General features: G+C 46.4%; 1 protein-coding gene across 4 annotated transcripts in view; it reads left to right on the forward strand.

Annotated features, from left to right (window-relative positions):
* The window catches only part of sgip1a (SH3GL interacting endocytic adaptor 1a), a 71408-nt gene that overhangs the window by 40493 nt on the left and 15316 nt on the right, over positions 1-15599 (forward strand). For 3 of the 4 annotated variants that reach the window (XR_006035310.1, XR_006035312.1, XM_042111652.1), the window contains 10 exons: positions 3728-3739; positions 6557-6568; positions 8578-8602; positions 8887-9004; positions 9698-9783; positions 10691-10777; positions 11472-11546; positions 11775-12575; positions 14462-14589; positions 15203-15356. Coding sequence is in view for 1 of the 4 variants with exons in the window: in XM_042111652.1 (XP_041967586.1) it covers positions 3728-3739; positions 6557-6568; positions 8578-8602; positions 8887-9004; positions 9698-9783; positions 10691-10777; positions 11472-11546; positions 11775-12575; positions 14462-14589; positions 15203-15356 (1498 nt within the window). In the remaining 3 variants the exon portion in view is untranslated. The remainder of the gene's footprint in view (positions 1-3727; positions 3740-6556; positions 6569-8577; positions 8603-8886; positions 9005-9697; positions 9784-10690; positions 10778-11471; positions 11547-11774; positions 12576-14461; positions 14590-15202; positions 15357-15599) is intronic. The other variant, XR_006035311.1, reaches the window with a different exon arrangement.

Genomic DNA, 15599 nt, shown 5'->3' on the forward strand with positions numbered 1-15599 from the left:
TGTCATTGTTTACAGACCTTACTGTCCGTATTGACCCTAGGCAGATGGGTCAGGCCCTTGAGTCGTGGATCTGCTCGAGGTTTCTTCCTATATGTATCTCCAATTCTAGGGAGTTTTTCCTCGCCCCTGTTACCCATGGGCCTTCCTTCTTTCTTTCTTCCTTTTCTTTTCTCCCTCTTTTCTTTTTCTCTGATTGCCAACATTCTGTAAAGCGCCATGATACATGTGTAATGTTTTGGCGCTATATAAGCACAATAAATTGAAATTGAATTGAAATTTTGGGGTCTGAGCCAGATGCTGTGTGGATAGTCAAGCTGAGACCCATGTAGTGAATCCTCGGCCGGCTTTTGCTCGCGGCGACTGTGCCGACCATGCAAGCGTCCTGAGGGCCAGTCAGACTGAGGCATTGGCATCAGCAGACGCAGCTTTGTGTGTGTGTGTTTGAGGTGGAGCATCAAAGAGAAAAGGGGAGGGGGAGTACCAAACACATGGCCTACATACAAGACCCTGTGTGATTGTTCACATGATGCTGCCGCGCCCCCCCCCCCCACACACCCCCGGCCCAAGCAAGGTCACATCCGCTCTGTGACGATCAGCTGCTCCTCTGAATCTGGATCACTGGTAGATGGACATTATAGGACACACAGTAAGCAACATACAGAGGTTCCCATGGACAACAACAGTGACCATTTGTACACAGCTTTGAGAGTCTGACATGACATGCTGCACGAGTTCAGACATGTCCAGCCGTAATACCTCATTCCAGAATACCCATATATCTGTCACATTCATCTTCCTCACACACACACACACACACACACACACACACACACACACACACACACACACACACACACACCTATGTAATCCTGTTTCGACACACCCCCATCCTAGCGAGGTCTGGTACTGCTGTTTGCATGGGTCTCAGCTCCCCTTCACTTTCACAGTCCACTGCACTGGCCTCTGTCCCTCTTGGTCAAGCACACCCTTCTTGGATTGCACTCGAGCACGTCCAGTGCCCATCCTCCTGCCCCCCCCTTCTCAGGTTGTTGCGGGAGGAGTCGGCCCTGGTTAATAATTCACCCCGGAAAGTAGGCAGGGTGACGTGCGTGTGCGGCGGCGGCGGCAGCGGCAGCAGTCCAGTGTGTGCGGCGGGGTGAGTCCAGGCGAGGCCGAGGCTGCTCAGATAGAGAGCCCGCTCTGAATTATTCACTGGGGGAGCAGCTCCGCCGCCGGAACACACCTGAGGGACAACCATCCGCACACACACACACACACACACGCCGGCGTACCTGCAAAGAAGGTTGTGGAACGAGTGTGATGGAGTTAGCGTGGCTGGCCAATCTTGCATCACTTGGTCAGCTGGCTGGAGACATGATGAAATATGCCAGGCTTCCAGCGCCACGTGTGTGAGGCGGTGACCAATCAGGGAGATTTGTGGCTCATGTTGGAGTTTGATAGCAGTAATATCCGGTGCATTGTGCCCAGGGGCTGTAAAAATGTGATTGTGCGTGTGTATGCGCATTTCCCCTGTTCTGAGACCGTTGGCCCACTTTGCTTGTTTTCCCCCAGAGCTTCTTCAAATCCTCCGCTCATTCTGTGCTGCCCAAAACTTAATTAGCCAAATTTCATCATCTGATTTGCTTAAATTAATCATCTGGAATTCTATTAAAGGTCTTTCATTAAGTTTTTATCACAAAAGATAATATGAGGACTGCTCATGATCTGATTATAATACCGTTCCAGATAAAGTGTCTGTTTCTTTCGCACAAACAGAACCCAGGGTCTTACTGACTCACACTGCAATTTTAGTAGCACCTTGTGTGAAATGATCTTTTCTTTTTTTTTTTTTTTTTTAGTGTATTTTTGGGCTTTTTATGCCTCTAATTATAAGGCAGTGGAGAGTGACAGGAAGTGAATGGGAAAGAGAGCAGGGGCGGGATCCGGAAAGGACCACGGGGCGGAAATCGAACCCGGGTCGCCAGCGCACGGCGCAGGTGCCCCAGCCAGCTGGGGCCGAAATGATCTTTTCTAAGGGACTCTGAGGCGCACTCCATGTCGCCCTATTACTCACACAGTTTATTGGGACAGCAGATCAGTTGTTCTGCTGATCACGAGCACCAGGGGCAGCGTGTCGTTATCCGTAATGTATACCTTCCCTGTCACTTTGAATAGAGCGTCTGGTACATTATATATGTCCGATATGAAGGTATGAATTGTCTGATGCTCTCTTGTTGGATAATGTCTTGCTGTTGGATAACTGTTGCGGGGAGTACAGTGAGCAGCAGCGTTGTCGGAGTGCACAGTGTGGATTTGAGCGAGGTGACATAAGTCTGGTGCTCAGTGGAATTAAATCACAGGCCAGCGGTGCACAGCACAGGGGGAAGGAGTCAACACAAAGAGGGATTTAGAGCAATGTAGACACACACACACGCACACACACACACACACGCACACACACACACTATGATGCATGCCGGAGTGTGTGCAGAAATGTTGCCCAACTGACCACCTAAGTACCAATAACCTTGTCTTAAGAGACCTTCCCAGACGCACACACATTCCCACACTGGCAGTGGGGTGTGTTGGCCTTCCTCACATTTGAAGTTGAATTCAACAGGAGTCACATGGTCACCCTGTGCCATGGCAACTTGTGCCTACCATGGTAACCATGGCAATGGATTGAACTTGAAATCTTCTTAGAGAATGGAGGCGAAGAGCAAAGGTTAACAGGCCCCTAAACTGAACACACGGTCCCTTTGGCACTCTCCTTCTCTGCATCACCATACCCCCCCCCCCCTCTCTCTCGTCTCTCTCGTCTCTCTCTCTCTCTCTCTCTCTCTCTCTCTCTCTCTCTCTCTCTCTCTCTGAATGTCCAATGAACCTGAATGTCCAATGACCCAGCAGCACACACTCATAGTCCACTCACCCCTGTAGAAAAGCTCAGCCTATAGAGGTTCTGCAGTGGCATTCAACAGAAACTGTACCGACCCACAGGCCTTTCTCTCCTGTGAGGGAATGACCAGGTGTGGCTTCGCAGGTGTGTGTGTATGGGTGGGTGATGTTTAATGCATGAGCCGAGCCTGCTTCTTATTAAGCCTGCTGTCTGTCTACGAGTGCTCATCCATCACAGGCCCAACAAGAGGCTGCTTCCCATTCAGCACACAGACACACTAACACACTGGCCACAGCCCAGAGCTCTCCATGAGGCTGCCACTCATCCACCCCCTACCTGCAGCACACCTAGAAGCCGTCCCATGATACCTACAGCACAGCACACCTAGGAGCCGTCCCATGATACCTACAGCACAGCACACCTGCTGCACAGGTGGATGGGTGGGCTGGGGGCCTCTCTGGAGGCTGCGTGTGTATTGCTATGTCAGTGGTTTGAGAATGAAGCATGACATTGGTGTGTTTGTGTGTGTGTGCATGTTAATGTGTGTGATGGTTTGTGTGTTTGTGAACTGTCTGTTGTTACACATCAGTCATAATCACCTCTAATAAGTCCCATAAATCAGTAATAATAAAAAAACTAATAAAGTCTCATCTCTCTCTCTCTCTCTCTCTCTCTCTCTCTCTCTCTCTCTCTCTCTCTCTCTCTCTCTCTCTCTCTCTTACTCACCCTCCTTTTCACTTTCATTGTCTTTCTCTTCATCTCTCTCTCTCTCTCTCTCTATCTCTCTCTCTCCCTCCATCATATGTCTTTTATTAATGCTGGCCTCTATAGCGGAGCAGTCCGGTAAGCTCTTGTCCTCCACTCTCACCTCTCCCTTGAGGTGTGTTTGTTCACTCTGCCCATTAGCATGTGGACCTGCATCCTCCTCCTCCTCCATCAGGAACACAGTGTGCACAGCTGTTCTGGTTAGGGCTTTTGGTTCCTCATGGGTTTCGTTTGTGCACCTGTGTAGCCTGTTTGAGAACCCTCTACAGTACATTCTGTATGATTTTGATTTTTTATGATGTGTGTATGTTGAGAGAGTGTTTTGCTTCTTTTGCATGCTCAGTTTGATATGGCACACTGGGCATTTACTTAAATGGGACATGACAAACATGATGTGCTATAATGAAGTGCAGTTGTGTTGTTAAAATGCAATTCTGTCTGTGGGTTGTTAAAGGCTTTCTTTATTGTGTTAAATGGGAATAGGCTATAACAATCATTTTTTTAAAGTAACATTTTTAGCTCAGGTTGATTTAACCCGGTGTTAAATTATGCTGTGTTGTTTATATAATGTTGGCAACACATGTCTTTTCTCCGAGACACATTTTGTTTTGAGAATTAAAATAAATAAATCATACATCAGGTATCAAGAAATAAATTCAACCCAAGACTAGAATGAATATTCAGCCATAATTCCCACCCAATTGTATTTTCAGTAGAATTGAAGCTTGTACCATTCTACTTTGATGATGTTTTCAGTGACCGAGCTCGGTGAGGTTTGGTAAGTGAGGGAAGAGGTGAGTAAGGACTCAGGGGTCAGCTGTAAGCCCAGAGCTGCTGGCCCAAGACCGAACCTGACTGAGGGTTATAGCAGCTGGCCTCTAGTCGGGCTACTCTTGTAGCCTTCCCTGGACACAGTGTTGCAGGCTGAGTTAGCTGAACATGACTGGCTGTTGAAGCTTGTGTGTGGGCCTGTATAGGAATGTGTGGGTGTTTAGTGTGGCCCACTGAGGCTGTATGTGTTGACTTGTATGCTATTTAGTGTTGTTTATAATTAGTAAGTGTTTGTTTGGTGGTGTATCCAAACACTGTCCAAATGTTTGTGAGTGTGGAATATATATATATTGTTTATATTAATTCAGTGTCTTACATAAGAAATTCCTAAAAAGTAATAACTCCGAGGAAGTCAGCTTCTGTAATAGCTCTCAGCTGTAACCTCCCACAGGGACCAATGTCAGAGTTCCTTCATAAATCCTCTCAGCGTGCAGGGTTTGGAAAAGAGATCCATCCGTCATTCTTTCCGTTTTCCCTTTAACCTTCAGTTCCAGGAAAAACTGGGGGCTTAAACGGTAGTCTTATGAACAAACGGGGTACTTTTTCTTTATACAAGCACTTGGCACAAAATATTTCATTTGTTAACTTGGTGTAATTTCAACAGCAGATGAAACTATTGTGATAGTCATTTCTACTGAGTCACTGAAAGTTATAAAGATGACTTATCAACCTGTTAAATATGTGTAACGGAGTGCCAAATTCTATGATGGCCAGCCTTCATTTATACAGTTGCTACATTGAAAATTGTTCTGGTTACCATATTTGATATATTTCATTCTGATGCACCTTTCGCTGTTGGGCCTTTTTGTCAAGATGTGATTCTTGGTGCCTTTGTGCTTTTGGTAGAAAGAGGTCATTGTACCTTTCTCTTCCAGACAAGCTCTCGTTGGTGGTGGCAAGTGATGCGTAGCTGGCTAATCCAATCGTGTTCAGCCTCTGGATGGCACAGCCCGCCCTTAGTTACATCACGGTAATCAGTCATGGCTCAGTGCCCTGGAGAGGACCCTGATGATGCAGTCTGAGTGGCCACTGCTGTAGCCTGGCAGTGCGTGAGCCAAGGGAGTCAGCTCTGACCGATAGAGCGCTCATAGATGCTGACATTAGAGGAAGTAAAGAGAATGTAGTTTAGTTGTGGATATGAGAGGTTTTTGCTGAATTGTGGCATTTTAGGACCTGCTCAAATATATAGCCACAAAGTGCACATTTCCTCCTACAAGGTGTGATGAATCACTGCTCTGTATGTCTGAAAAAGCCTTACTGTGGTGTGTCATATGACAAAATCTTCTTATTCCATGTTTTCCCACTGCAATCATTCTACTGAGATGGGAAGAGGGAATTGGAAACAGATCAGTGAAATATTTGGTGTCTGACCCTAATTTCTCTAGTGCACAAAAAAATCTAACCAGCATCTTACGCCAGTGGTACTGCTATTTAACTGACACACACTCTCTTGCTTATATCCCATCATGCAGTTGTTATATTGTTTTTGAAGTGGGTGCTTGTTAATGGATATATTTGTCAAACAATTTTGTTTTGCAATAAGGGTGCTTAACTGGGTCAGTGCTTCACTATGTGTTGTCCATAGGTGTTGTCCCACCCCTCATATTTCCTTCTGGTTCCTGTGCAGTAACACTAACTAAATGTCGCTTTCCCGGTTAGGAAGGGCTTTTGGTGGGTTTGGGTGTGTGGGGGATCTGGCAGGTGGCACTGGTGCAGGCTAACACTCTGGCTCCTTTTAAACCTTCTCAGACACATCTATAGATCCTTATCACTGCTTGTGTTTGTGCGCCATGACCATACAGTTGCTAAGTCAGACCCAAATGGTAACTGCAAGCGTAAATATGGAATTCCACCAATGGAACACCAATGGTCACAACTTAGGAAATAGGTGTGTCTGTATGGGGGCCAGCAACAAGAATGCTGATCTTAATTGCCAGTCCAACAACCAGTGCGTTTGATTAACATTGTGCTGGTGGTCATTTAGACATAAACTGTTGGTCTGCTTTACTGATTTGTCACTTTCTGACCAGGTGTCTCTTCTCTCTTCCTTTATGCTGAACACAGAGACGTAGTCCGGTAAGTGTCCTCTTTTTTTGTCTCTCTGCACCTTCTGTTCACAGTAGGTGGGGTTGAGGAGTTCTGTGACATCAAAGAGAAGCTGTGATTGGCTCATGAAGCAGTGATTGGATTGTTGGTCATTAGTGCCGAAGGAGTCTACACCCAGCTTTTTGCAGACAGTGGGACAACCCCAAAAATTTGAGGACTCTCACAGTTCCGACTGCTCACAACTCTCTTTGATCTCTCAGTTCATGCCTTCTATCCATGGCAGTGGCCCTCTTAGAGACAACTCCACCTCTTTCATCTCTGTTTCTCTGCCTGTATCTCAACTATGTGAAGACTCTGTCACAATAGCACAGACAACTCCTATAAACAGATAGAGATGCTCATGCTATGTAGCCCTTTCACTTTCAACACCAGCATGTGTTGCACATTCAGGCACCCTGTCTCTCTGATGTCTATCCTCTTGTCTTTCTTGCTCTGTATCTGTACTGCACTATAGAATCCAAAAACCCTAGTCACTGTAGGGTCCTTAGTTCATTCCCACACAGCTCACAGCGCTGTCAATAAGTGATGAGTAAGTATGCCTCAGTACCTGCCAAGACATGGGTTTAGAGAATAATCAGGGACTACTATAGTCAGCATTTGTGTGAGACATGTTATTCTGATGTGGATAAAAAATGAACACCTTCCTTAAGATGGCCACCTGATTCAGCTTTTTATGTGGCTTTTTATGAGCAAAGGCATAAATCTAGAGGTTCTGTCTCAAGCAAGCACATGTGCAGCCAGCAGTGCTGCCACTGTTTGTCCTGCACACATGTGCAGCTCTGAGTGAATGCAAACTGATGCGGCACAATACCTCAGTGTTGCACGTCTGTGCGCAAATCTATTGTTTGCTTTCTCTGTAGTCATGAGGACGTAGATCAGTGGTCCCCAAACTACGGCCCGCCTCCTCATTTTGGGTGGCCCCCCAAAACATGTCCGTAGTATGTATCATACGGCCCGCACGGGAGTACAATATCGTCAAACTAAAACCTCCGCAATTTCCCCCATTCATTCTCTATGGCGAGTCCAGTTCACATGTAATACTCTTTTTGTCCACTGGTGGTTGTTTTGGCGCTGTTTTGCGTTTGCCATCGAAAACGGAATGAAATGTAGGCCTACCTGCAAACAATGTAAGAGGCCTATGCTGACTGCATCACTGCTCAAAGTATTTTTAAAAATTATCAATTAATTGTTAATAACTAACTAACTTCTATTCAAGTCATATTTCTGGGACTTTCTGGGATAATTATTTCTATTTTTTATTCACTCGTTCAAATTTTCATGCAAAGAGTTCACAAAGTTCTCATCAGGTGACTGAAAGTTAGAATGGTGGTCATTTCAGACAACTTCAGCACTTCATAAAATTCTCATAGTTGGAGAACTTTAAGTTATTTGTAGGATATTCACAACTTGAGCTGTGTATGCAAAGACACAGAATTCAGAGTTCATACATTTTTTAATAAAACTTAAAACTACTTTTGGGAATGCAAACGTTTTTTTATTAGTATTATTTAATTTTACACTAATATGGCATGATGACAATATAAACACAGCTAACAATGGTATTAAATTGCAATAGCCTATGACTAAATGTAATAGAATATTCAACTAAGGTAGACTGCTGTTCACAGCACTAAGCCATTTATGGTTACTGATATAGAACTACTCCGAGTCTCTGGCCCTCTCTTGGAGCCAGGCATAGTGAGCTGGCCCTCGGAAGAAAAAGTTTGGGGACCACTGACGTAGATCATCCTCCCCCTCGACATTAGCACAAGGCCATACATCATCCAACCTTCATTAGATGACAGGCTCTTGTTTTTCAGTGTGTCATGAAACTCTAATCCATTCTATTGCTGATAAATGTAATGGAGGATAATAAGAGCGTATTTACTCTGCACTTCCACTTTGTAGACTATGTTTGTCAGAGCATTTTCAATTCTCAAGCATTAATATTTTAAATGCATTTTCTGTATTCATTCCAGGGTCTATTGAAAAGAAATACATCTAGTAAGTATGAAGACTAACTCTGTGTAGTCATTTGATTTAATAAGTTGTCCTTCCGTGCGTGCGTGCGTGCGTGCGTGCGTGTGTGTGCGTGCGTGCGCACAGTTATCTGTGTTAAAACCAATGAGATGTTCACTGCATATTAACCTGGGATAAATCATTTGAATTACTGTTTTTTATTATGTTACTAAACACCATTTAGATTGTTTGGAATCAATAACATACCGCATTGCCCATACCTAGGGTATAGATGCTGAATATAAATGTTGTGATGCTTGTCTTCGTAGGTGAGGAAATTGCCAGACCAAGACGTGCTGTTCCCACGGTGACGCCTGCCCCAGCTGCTGCCCCAGAGGCGACCCCCTCCTCATCTCCTGCCCCTATCCCTCCCCCAGAGCCACCCAGGTACCAGCCAACACCCCACCACAACAGTGCAGGGTTGCACCCCCACTTCCATGTATTAAAACGGACATTTTCATTGGTTGTTTAGTCCAATAAGCGGCCCCAGGACAAAAAAAAAGCCTAATAGTGGCATATGCGGCATGATACGAGCAATAAGAATGTGGCCTCAAGATTTTGCAATCTCATCATACAGTATTTTGGTACTTTCTTTTAGGAACACAGAACTTGCATAGTGTGCTTTTTGTAACAAGCTGAAAGAGTTGCCAAGTAACATGAATGTCTTTATAAGATAAGTACTGGGCAGCTGGGTTGAATTTATTTTTGCGGATAAAATAAATGTCTCATAATAAGTAGTTGCAGAAAATGGTGCAGAAACTCTGAACTCCTTTTTCTGTAGCCTGTATTTTAGGACTGTCGGGTTCTTATCTAACACTGTAGAGACACTGTAGAGGCTTGCATCACATCACATCACAGCTCACAGAGTCTGCCACGGTGTTCCTCTGTGTCACTCTGGGACGTGAGGATTTGGCTGGCTTAGGCACAGGAGAGACATTCACATTTAAAAATGTCTTGATGTCAATGCATTGCGTGTGACTGAATTAGTAGATGGAGTAGATGTAGTAAGTAGAAGTAGTGTTTTTTTGTGTGTGCTGGATGTTTGTTGCCTTCATTGTATGTTTTGCTCCAACCCCACAGCAGCAAGAGACCCTCAGTACCAGAGGATGCTACAGCCTTATTTGGGCCTCCACTGGACACAGCCTTTGATGAAATCAAAAGTGAAGGTAATCTGGATCAAATAGGTGAAATCTATTGCAATATCATGCACTTTATGTTGTTATTGTCCACAAATGTAGTATGTCTCAGTGGGAAGGACACATGTGAATCACTACACCCCTATGTGATTGTGAATGTGGATGATTGTGTGCACTTGGTTTTAGGTACAATGTGTGCACTCTCACTTATGTTTATGTGAGTCTGTCATGTTGCTGTGAGCTCCCGGCTTGTGTCAGGTTCTCAGTTGCAGGGGATATTCAGTGGTTTTCAATAGAAGCTCTTATTCATGAAGGGTGGCAGCAGTGGGCTCACTCGTTGGTAAACACTGTGTAGCTCCCCCTGGCTGTCAGATAGAGTAACAGGAAATAGAACAGGCCCAGAGAGGATCTTTTGACCAGCCACAAGAACAGGAGGGCTACCTGTTACCTGCGTAAGATGAATATTTAATGTCACTCAGTGTCCTAGTGGAGTTCAACATATTTAGAAGGGTCTTGACTACATCACAAATCGTCCTGTAAGTTCTAAGCAAATGTTTTTTTTCCAATCATTGTGGAGTAAAATGCTTTCGTGGTTTAATATCACAGCTTCCCAGAAAGATTATGACAGAACTATCTCCACTATCTTATTCTGTGTATAGATGGCAGGGAATTAAAGAAAGTGACAGCCTTTTGGTAGCCTTTCTCGGAACTCTCTAGTCTCCTGATCTATTCAGAGGCTGATCCCTCTACCAACACATCCCCCCTCGCGCCTCCCTCAACCCCCATGGCTAGCGTGTTGATTAAGGACGTTGAGCTGTGGTTACGTAACACCAGCTTCCGTCTCCTGAAGTGTGCCTAACCCCTAACACTAAGCTAATCCGCCCATGCCTGTGTCTTCTTGTTCTGTCTCTCTCACTTATCGTTTGGTCAAACGTAGCGGTGATAGATGAGTCTGAGGTGTGGGGTGCACCCGTATCCAACTCAAATGCGGACTCCTCTCTGCCCAGACCCTTTCCCACAGGAAGTAAGTCTTTGCTCATGTGGAACTCATTGCCTCCACCTGTTGTCGGCCCCCCCGTCTGTCTGGTTGTGACAGTTGCACGGAATCATGGACTGCTTCTCCATAAAGCCATCAAGAACCCCCACCCCTCCACCCAGCCCTGCTCCGGCTGAGAGATCGTCGCCAGTCCTTATTGTGAATGCGTGTTGTCATGTTAACTTGCCCCCCCCCCCAAGCACCCATTAATAAGTCATCTCATGCGACAAAAGCCCAGAAAAGCCATTCAGTGGAAGCCATACCTGCTTCAGAGCCACTGTGACTGAGCTGGCCATCCCATGCCAGAGTCTGTCTCTCCGCTTGCTGTCTGTTTGTCTCTTGCTTTTATACTGTCTTCTCTCACGTCTGTCTGCATTCATCTGTTACTACACTTGTATTCTTTCTATCCTTCTCTCTCTCTCTCTCTCTCTCTTTATCTCCCAACTCTCTCTATCTCTCTCTGTCTCTCTCTCTCTCTCTCTCTCTCTCTCTCTCTCTCTCTCTCTCTCCCCCTCTTTCTATTTCTTTGCATCTGCTTGTTGACTTACTACTCTAGCCTGTGCATGAGTTTGTGGGCATGTCATGTCCCCCTCCCCCCAAAGCTTGAGTAATGTAGGCTTGGCCTCCGGCCACTAGAGGGCGATGATGAGAGCTTGTCTCAGCAGCACTGATGTCATTGCAGCACCACCTCCACTCCCTCCCAAGAATGTGCCGACCTCCCCCCCTCCGTGTGGCTCTCCCCCAGCTGACGCTACCGGTAAGAGAGCCACCTTCCGCTCTGCTGCTCCCCCCAAAAACAATAACAATGCCTTGGCTTTCTCAGAGTCTCTCCCTCACTCTTTGAGTTCTCTGTCTACCAGTCTTTCTCTCTTCCCCTGTGCTTTCATTTTCTTAATTCTCAGCCTCTTTCTGCCTCTCTATTCCGTATTTCTCACTGCCAACTGTGTCTCTCCATATGCTGGTTTCTGGTCACCGTCTACATCAGATGTGTCGAGAGAGGAGGACGAGGGGTCCCGGAAGCCGTCCATTGCAGATCTAGACAACATCTTCGGCCCAGAAGATGGCTCTCAGTCTGGGGAAGAGGTCGCAGACAAGTGGGTCTGTTTCAGCGACGAGACGCCCAACATGCCTCCTCCACCTGGGGAACCTGCGCCACCTCTCCCCAAATCCCCACCTCCTCCTGATGAGCCGGCCCCGCCCTTACCCACCTCCCCTCCCCCCGCCTCAGATCCCACTCCTCCACCCTTGCCCATCTCCCCTCCCCCAGCAGAGGAGCCCTGCCCACAGTCACCTCCACCTGTCCAATCACCTCCACAGGAGACTGCCCCTCCCCTTCCCGCAGCTCAAACCCCACCCAAAGACACTGCTCCTGCTGCAGTCCCACCTCCACCAGAGGACCCGGCGCCTCCTCCTCCACCACCTGAGGATATAGTCCCTCTCTCTTCTCCTTCTCCTCCTCCTCCTCCTCCTCCATCTGCAGAATCTCCACCCTTAAAATCCCCCCCTGGCCTTCCGCCGGACCCTTTTCTAGAGGCGGGGTTGGACTCTGCGACGAGCCCCCCGGACACGGCTGCGCGTACAATCCCACCGCCCCTCGTCCTGAGCCAGGAGGAGCTCAAGAGTCCGGAGGGGAACCAACAGAAAGACGAGCTGACGGAGACGAGTGCTTCGCCCAAAGATGCCGGCCAGGCCAGCCGTGCCACCCCTCCCCCGCCCCCACCCCCTACATACCGGGCAGTGGTGTCGTCCCCCGGGCCCTGCCCTCCAGCTGCAGGCACCGGCAGTGGTGAGTCCCCGTCCCGTCTGCAGTGCCAGCGCCACCAGTATAACAACACCAGCCTGCCACCATAATATCACACAATATAACATTATACACCAGCCTACCACCATAATATCACACAATATAACATTATACACCAGCCTGCCACCATAATATCACACATTATACACAATATAACATTATACACCAGCCTTATACACCAGCCTACCACCATAATATCACACAATATAACATTATACACCAGCCTGCCACCATAATATCACACATTATACACAATATAACATTATACACCAGCCTACCATCATATCACACATTATACACAATATAACATTATACACCAGCCTACCACCATATCACACATTATACACAATATAACATTATACACCAGCCTACCACCATATCACACATTATACACAATATAACATTATACACCAGCCTACCACCATATCACACAATATAACATTATACACCAGCCTACCACCATATCACACAATATACACAGATATTTGTGGTACTTTATTCCATCCCCACAGGAGCAAAATTAGCATCATTATGTAATGATAATGAAGGCAATCTGCTCTGGAATCAAAAGCACAGTAGTTGTTGTTGTTGAGGACCATGACTAATAGCACTGTGGTCCACAAGAGACAAACACATTATTCAAATGGGATGAACAGTAAGCACCTGCAGCAGACCAGCACATACTACCCAGTTTTAGCACAAGAGCAATGGTGCTCGCAGCTCTTCCTCTAGAAAGAGTTACCCCTCTGCATTTACCCAAGAGTCCAAGGGTGGTGTTGGATGTGGGGTGGGACTGGACCCAAGAGAAGCGGCGGTCAGTGAGAGGCGGTGGGCGATAGTAATGTATTGTCGCTGTGAAGTGACCTGGGCAGTGGGTGGGATTAGGGAGAGCAGACTGGCTCTGGTTGAGCTGGACGAGAGACGTGTGAACGTCTGTGAGAGTGTGTGTGTGTGTGTGTGTGTGTGTGTGTGTGTGTGTGTGTGTGTGTGGAGTGGCGCGAGAAAGCTGTTGTCATACGGGGGTCCCAAGCTGCCACTGAGCTTTTTATTCAAACAGAGGGATTCCTTTCACACACACACACACACACACACACACACACACACACACACACACACACACACACACACACACACACACACACACACACACACACACACACACACACACACGCACGCACAAAGGCACAAGTTATCAATTATACTTAAATTGTGCTAGCATTTCATTTCCATTGTTACAATTTTCCACAAAAGACTAATTATGAAGTTGTAGCTCAGCATGACTGATTCTCTTGTGTCACCATTCCAGAGTAGAAGGTATGGCAGTAAGGCAAGCTACACATGGCCACTGACATGGCATGATGGAGGGTCGCCCTTCGATTAGTGTGTTAAACTGCCACTGTGCCAGTGGTGGCACCAGTGATGAATTAGACTAGAGCACATTCAGCACGGGTTCTTGGATGTTTTTTATGGTAAGCACATTACAGCTCAGACTGGTCTGGCAGCAAGTGCAGTAGTAAAAATGACCAGTGGCCAAGATCACAGGGTTTACTCCTCTGTTGAGCTGTAGACATTTCTTTTGACTAATAGGCATGGATAAAATAGAATAAAAGGATTTGGGGTAATCATATTTATCATACTGTACCTCTGCATACTCCGTAATCCTGGACAGCAGTTTTAGTATGTTAGTCTGTGGAATATGAATCAACGTGTACATCCCTGCCACCTCGCCACCTAGAGAAGCACAAGAGAGTAGGCTGTGTAGGCTGATCACTCTAATCTCATCATATCTATATTTGGTCTGACATTTTTGGAGTATGGATTTTACAAGATGTGACCTGGTACGATTCTAATGAGGTGTCATTGGTCCACAGGTTCCTCCTCTCCTGCCCGTCCTGCCACGCCTTCGGGCACCACCAGTAGCCCCACACCGCCCCCTCCCCCTCCACGCCCCCCTTCACGTCCCAAACTGCCCCCAGGGAAACCCAGCGTGGGCGATGTGGTATGTGTCAACAACGTCCAACACCCCACAGCACATAGCAGACAGCCTGCAGGGAATTGAAGTGTTAATGTGCCAGGACTAATAATCTAAGAATCCCAACATCGTCATCTGAAAAGGAACACATTAGAGATCTGATGAGCACATGAAGGGTTTATTGAAAATAAGGCAATTTATTGTTGACATTAAAATGCAGTTTAGAGTCTTATGCAGTGTGTATAGTGGAGAAAGTTGCAGCATTTGCACTATAGTGTAGTTTATTTAAAACAGGAACCCTTCGAGTTTTTAGTAAATTAGCTTAATTGCTGTCTACCCCAGAGTTCCACAACAGGATAGCCTTATCTTCTCTGTTTGTGTAATAACTCAGTCTGACACTGTTAGTCTAGCTTAATACACTGGAAGTGGGCCACACCAATTAGCCTATAGCTAGTCTAGGCTATAGCTAGAAGGGAGCTATGGGCTAACTGTTGTAACCAGTTGTAATCAGTGTGTTCCTTTAAGAAGAAATGATTACAGCATAAACAATTGTTCTTCTATGAAAAATAGTACACTTGTTGGGTAACTGTCAAACTCTCAGACAATCATTTTGTTTCATGTCTTATGTTCTCTCCTCCAGAGTCGCCCATTCAGTCCCCCTATACACTCCTCCAGCCCCCCACCCATGGCCCCTCTGGCGCGGGCCGAGAGCACCTCCTCTATCTCCTCCACCAACTCGCTGAGTGCCGCCACCACCCCTACCGTCGGTAAAGAGCTCTCCGTGTCTGTGTCAGGTGTGCATCCATTTCCCATCCCTCTCTCTGCTGCTCATTCTGCACTGTTGCTCAGCCTCTGTGCATAGATGATGTATACACGATGCATTGTGAGCCTTGCTGCTGATCTCAAATCAGTTTTAGTGTTTCAGTGACCCAAAAAATGGTAGCTTTTATAACAATCTGTTCAGATGACCTTATGAAACGGGCATTGTTGGAGGAGCTTAGAAAGTGTACATAATAGTAACAGTGTCATCACTTTCT

Source organism: Alosa sapidissima, chromosome 12 (assembly GCF_018492685.1).
Source record: "Alosa sapidissima isolate fAloSap1 chromosome 12, fAloSap1.pri, whole genome shotgun sequence".
NCBI classification, from domain to species: domain Eukaryota; kingdom Metazoa; phylum Chordata; class Actinopteri; order Clupeiformes; family Clupeidae; genus Alosa; species Alosa sapidissima.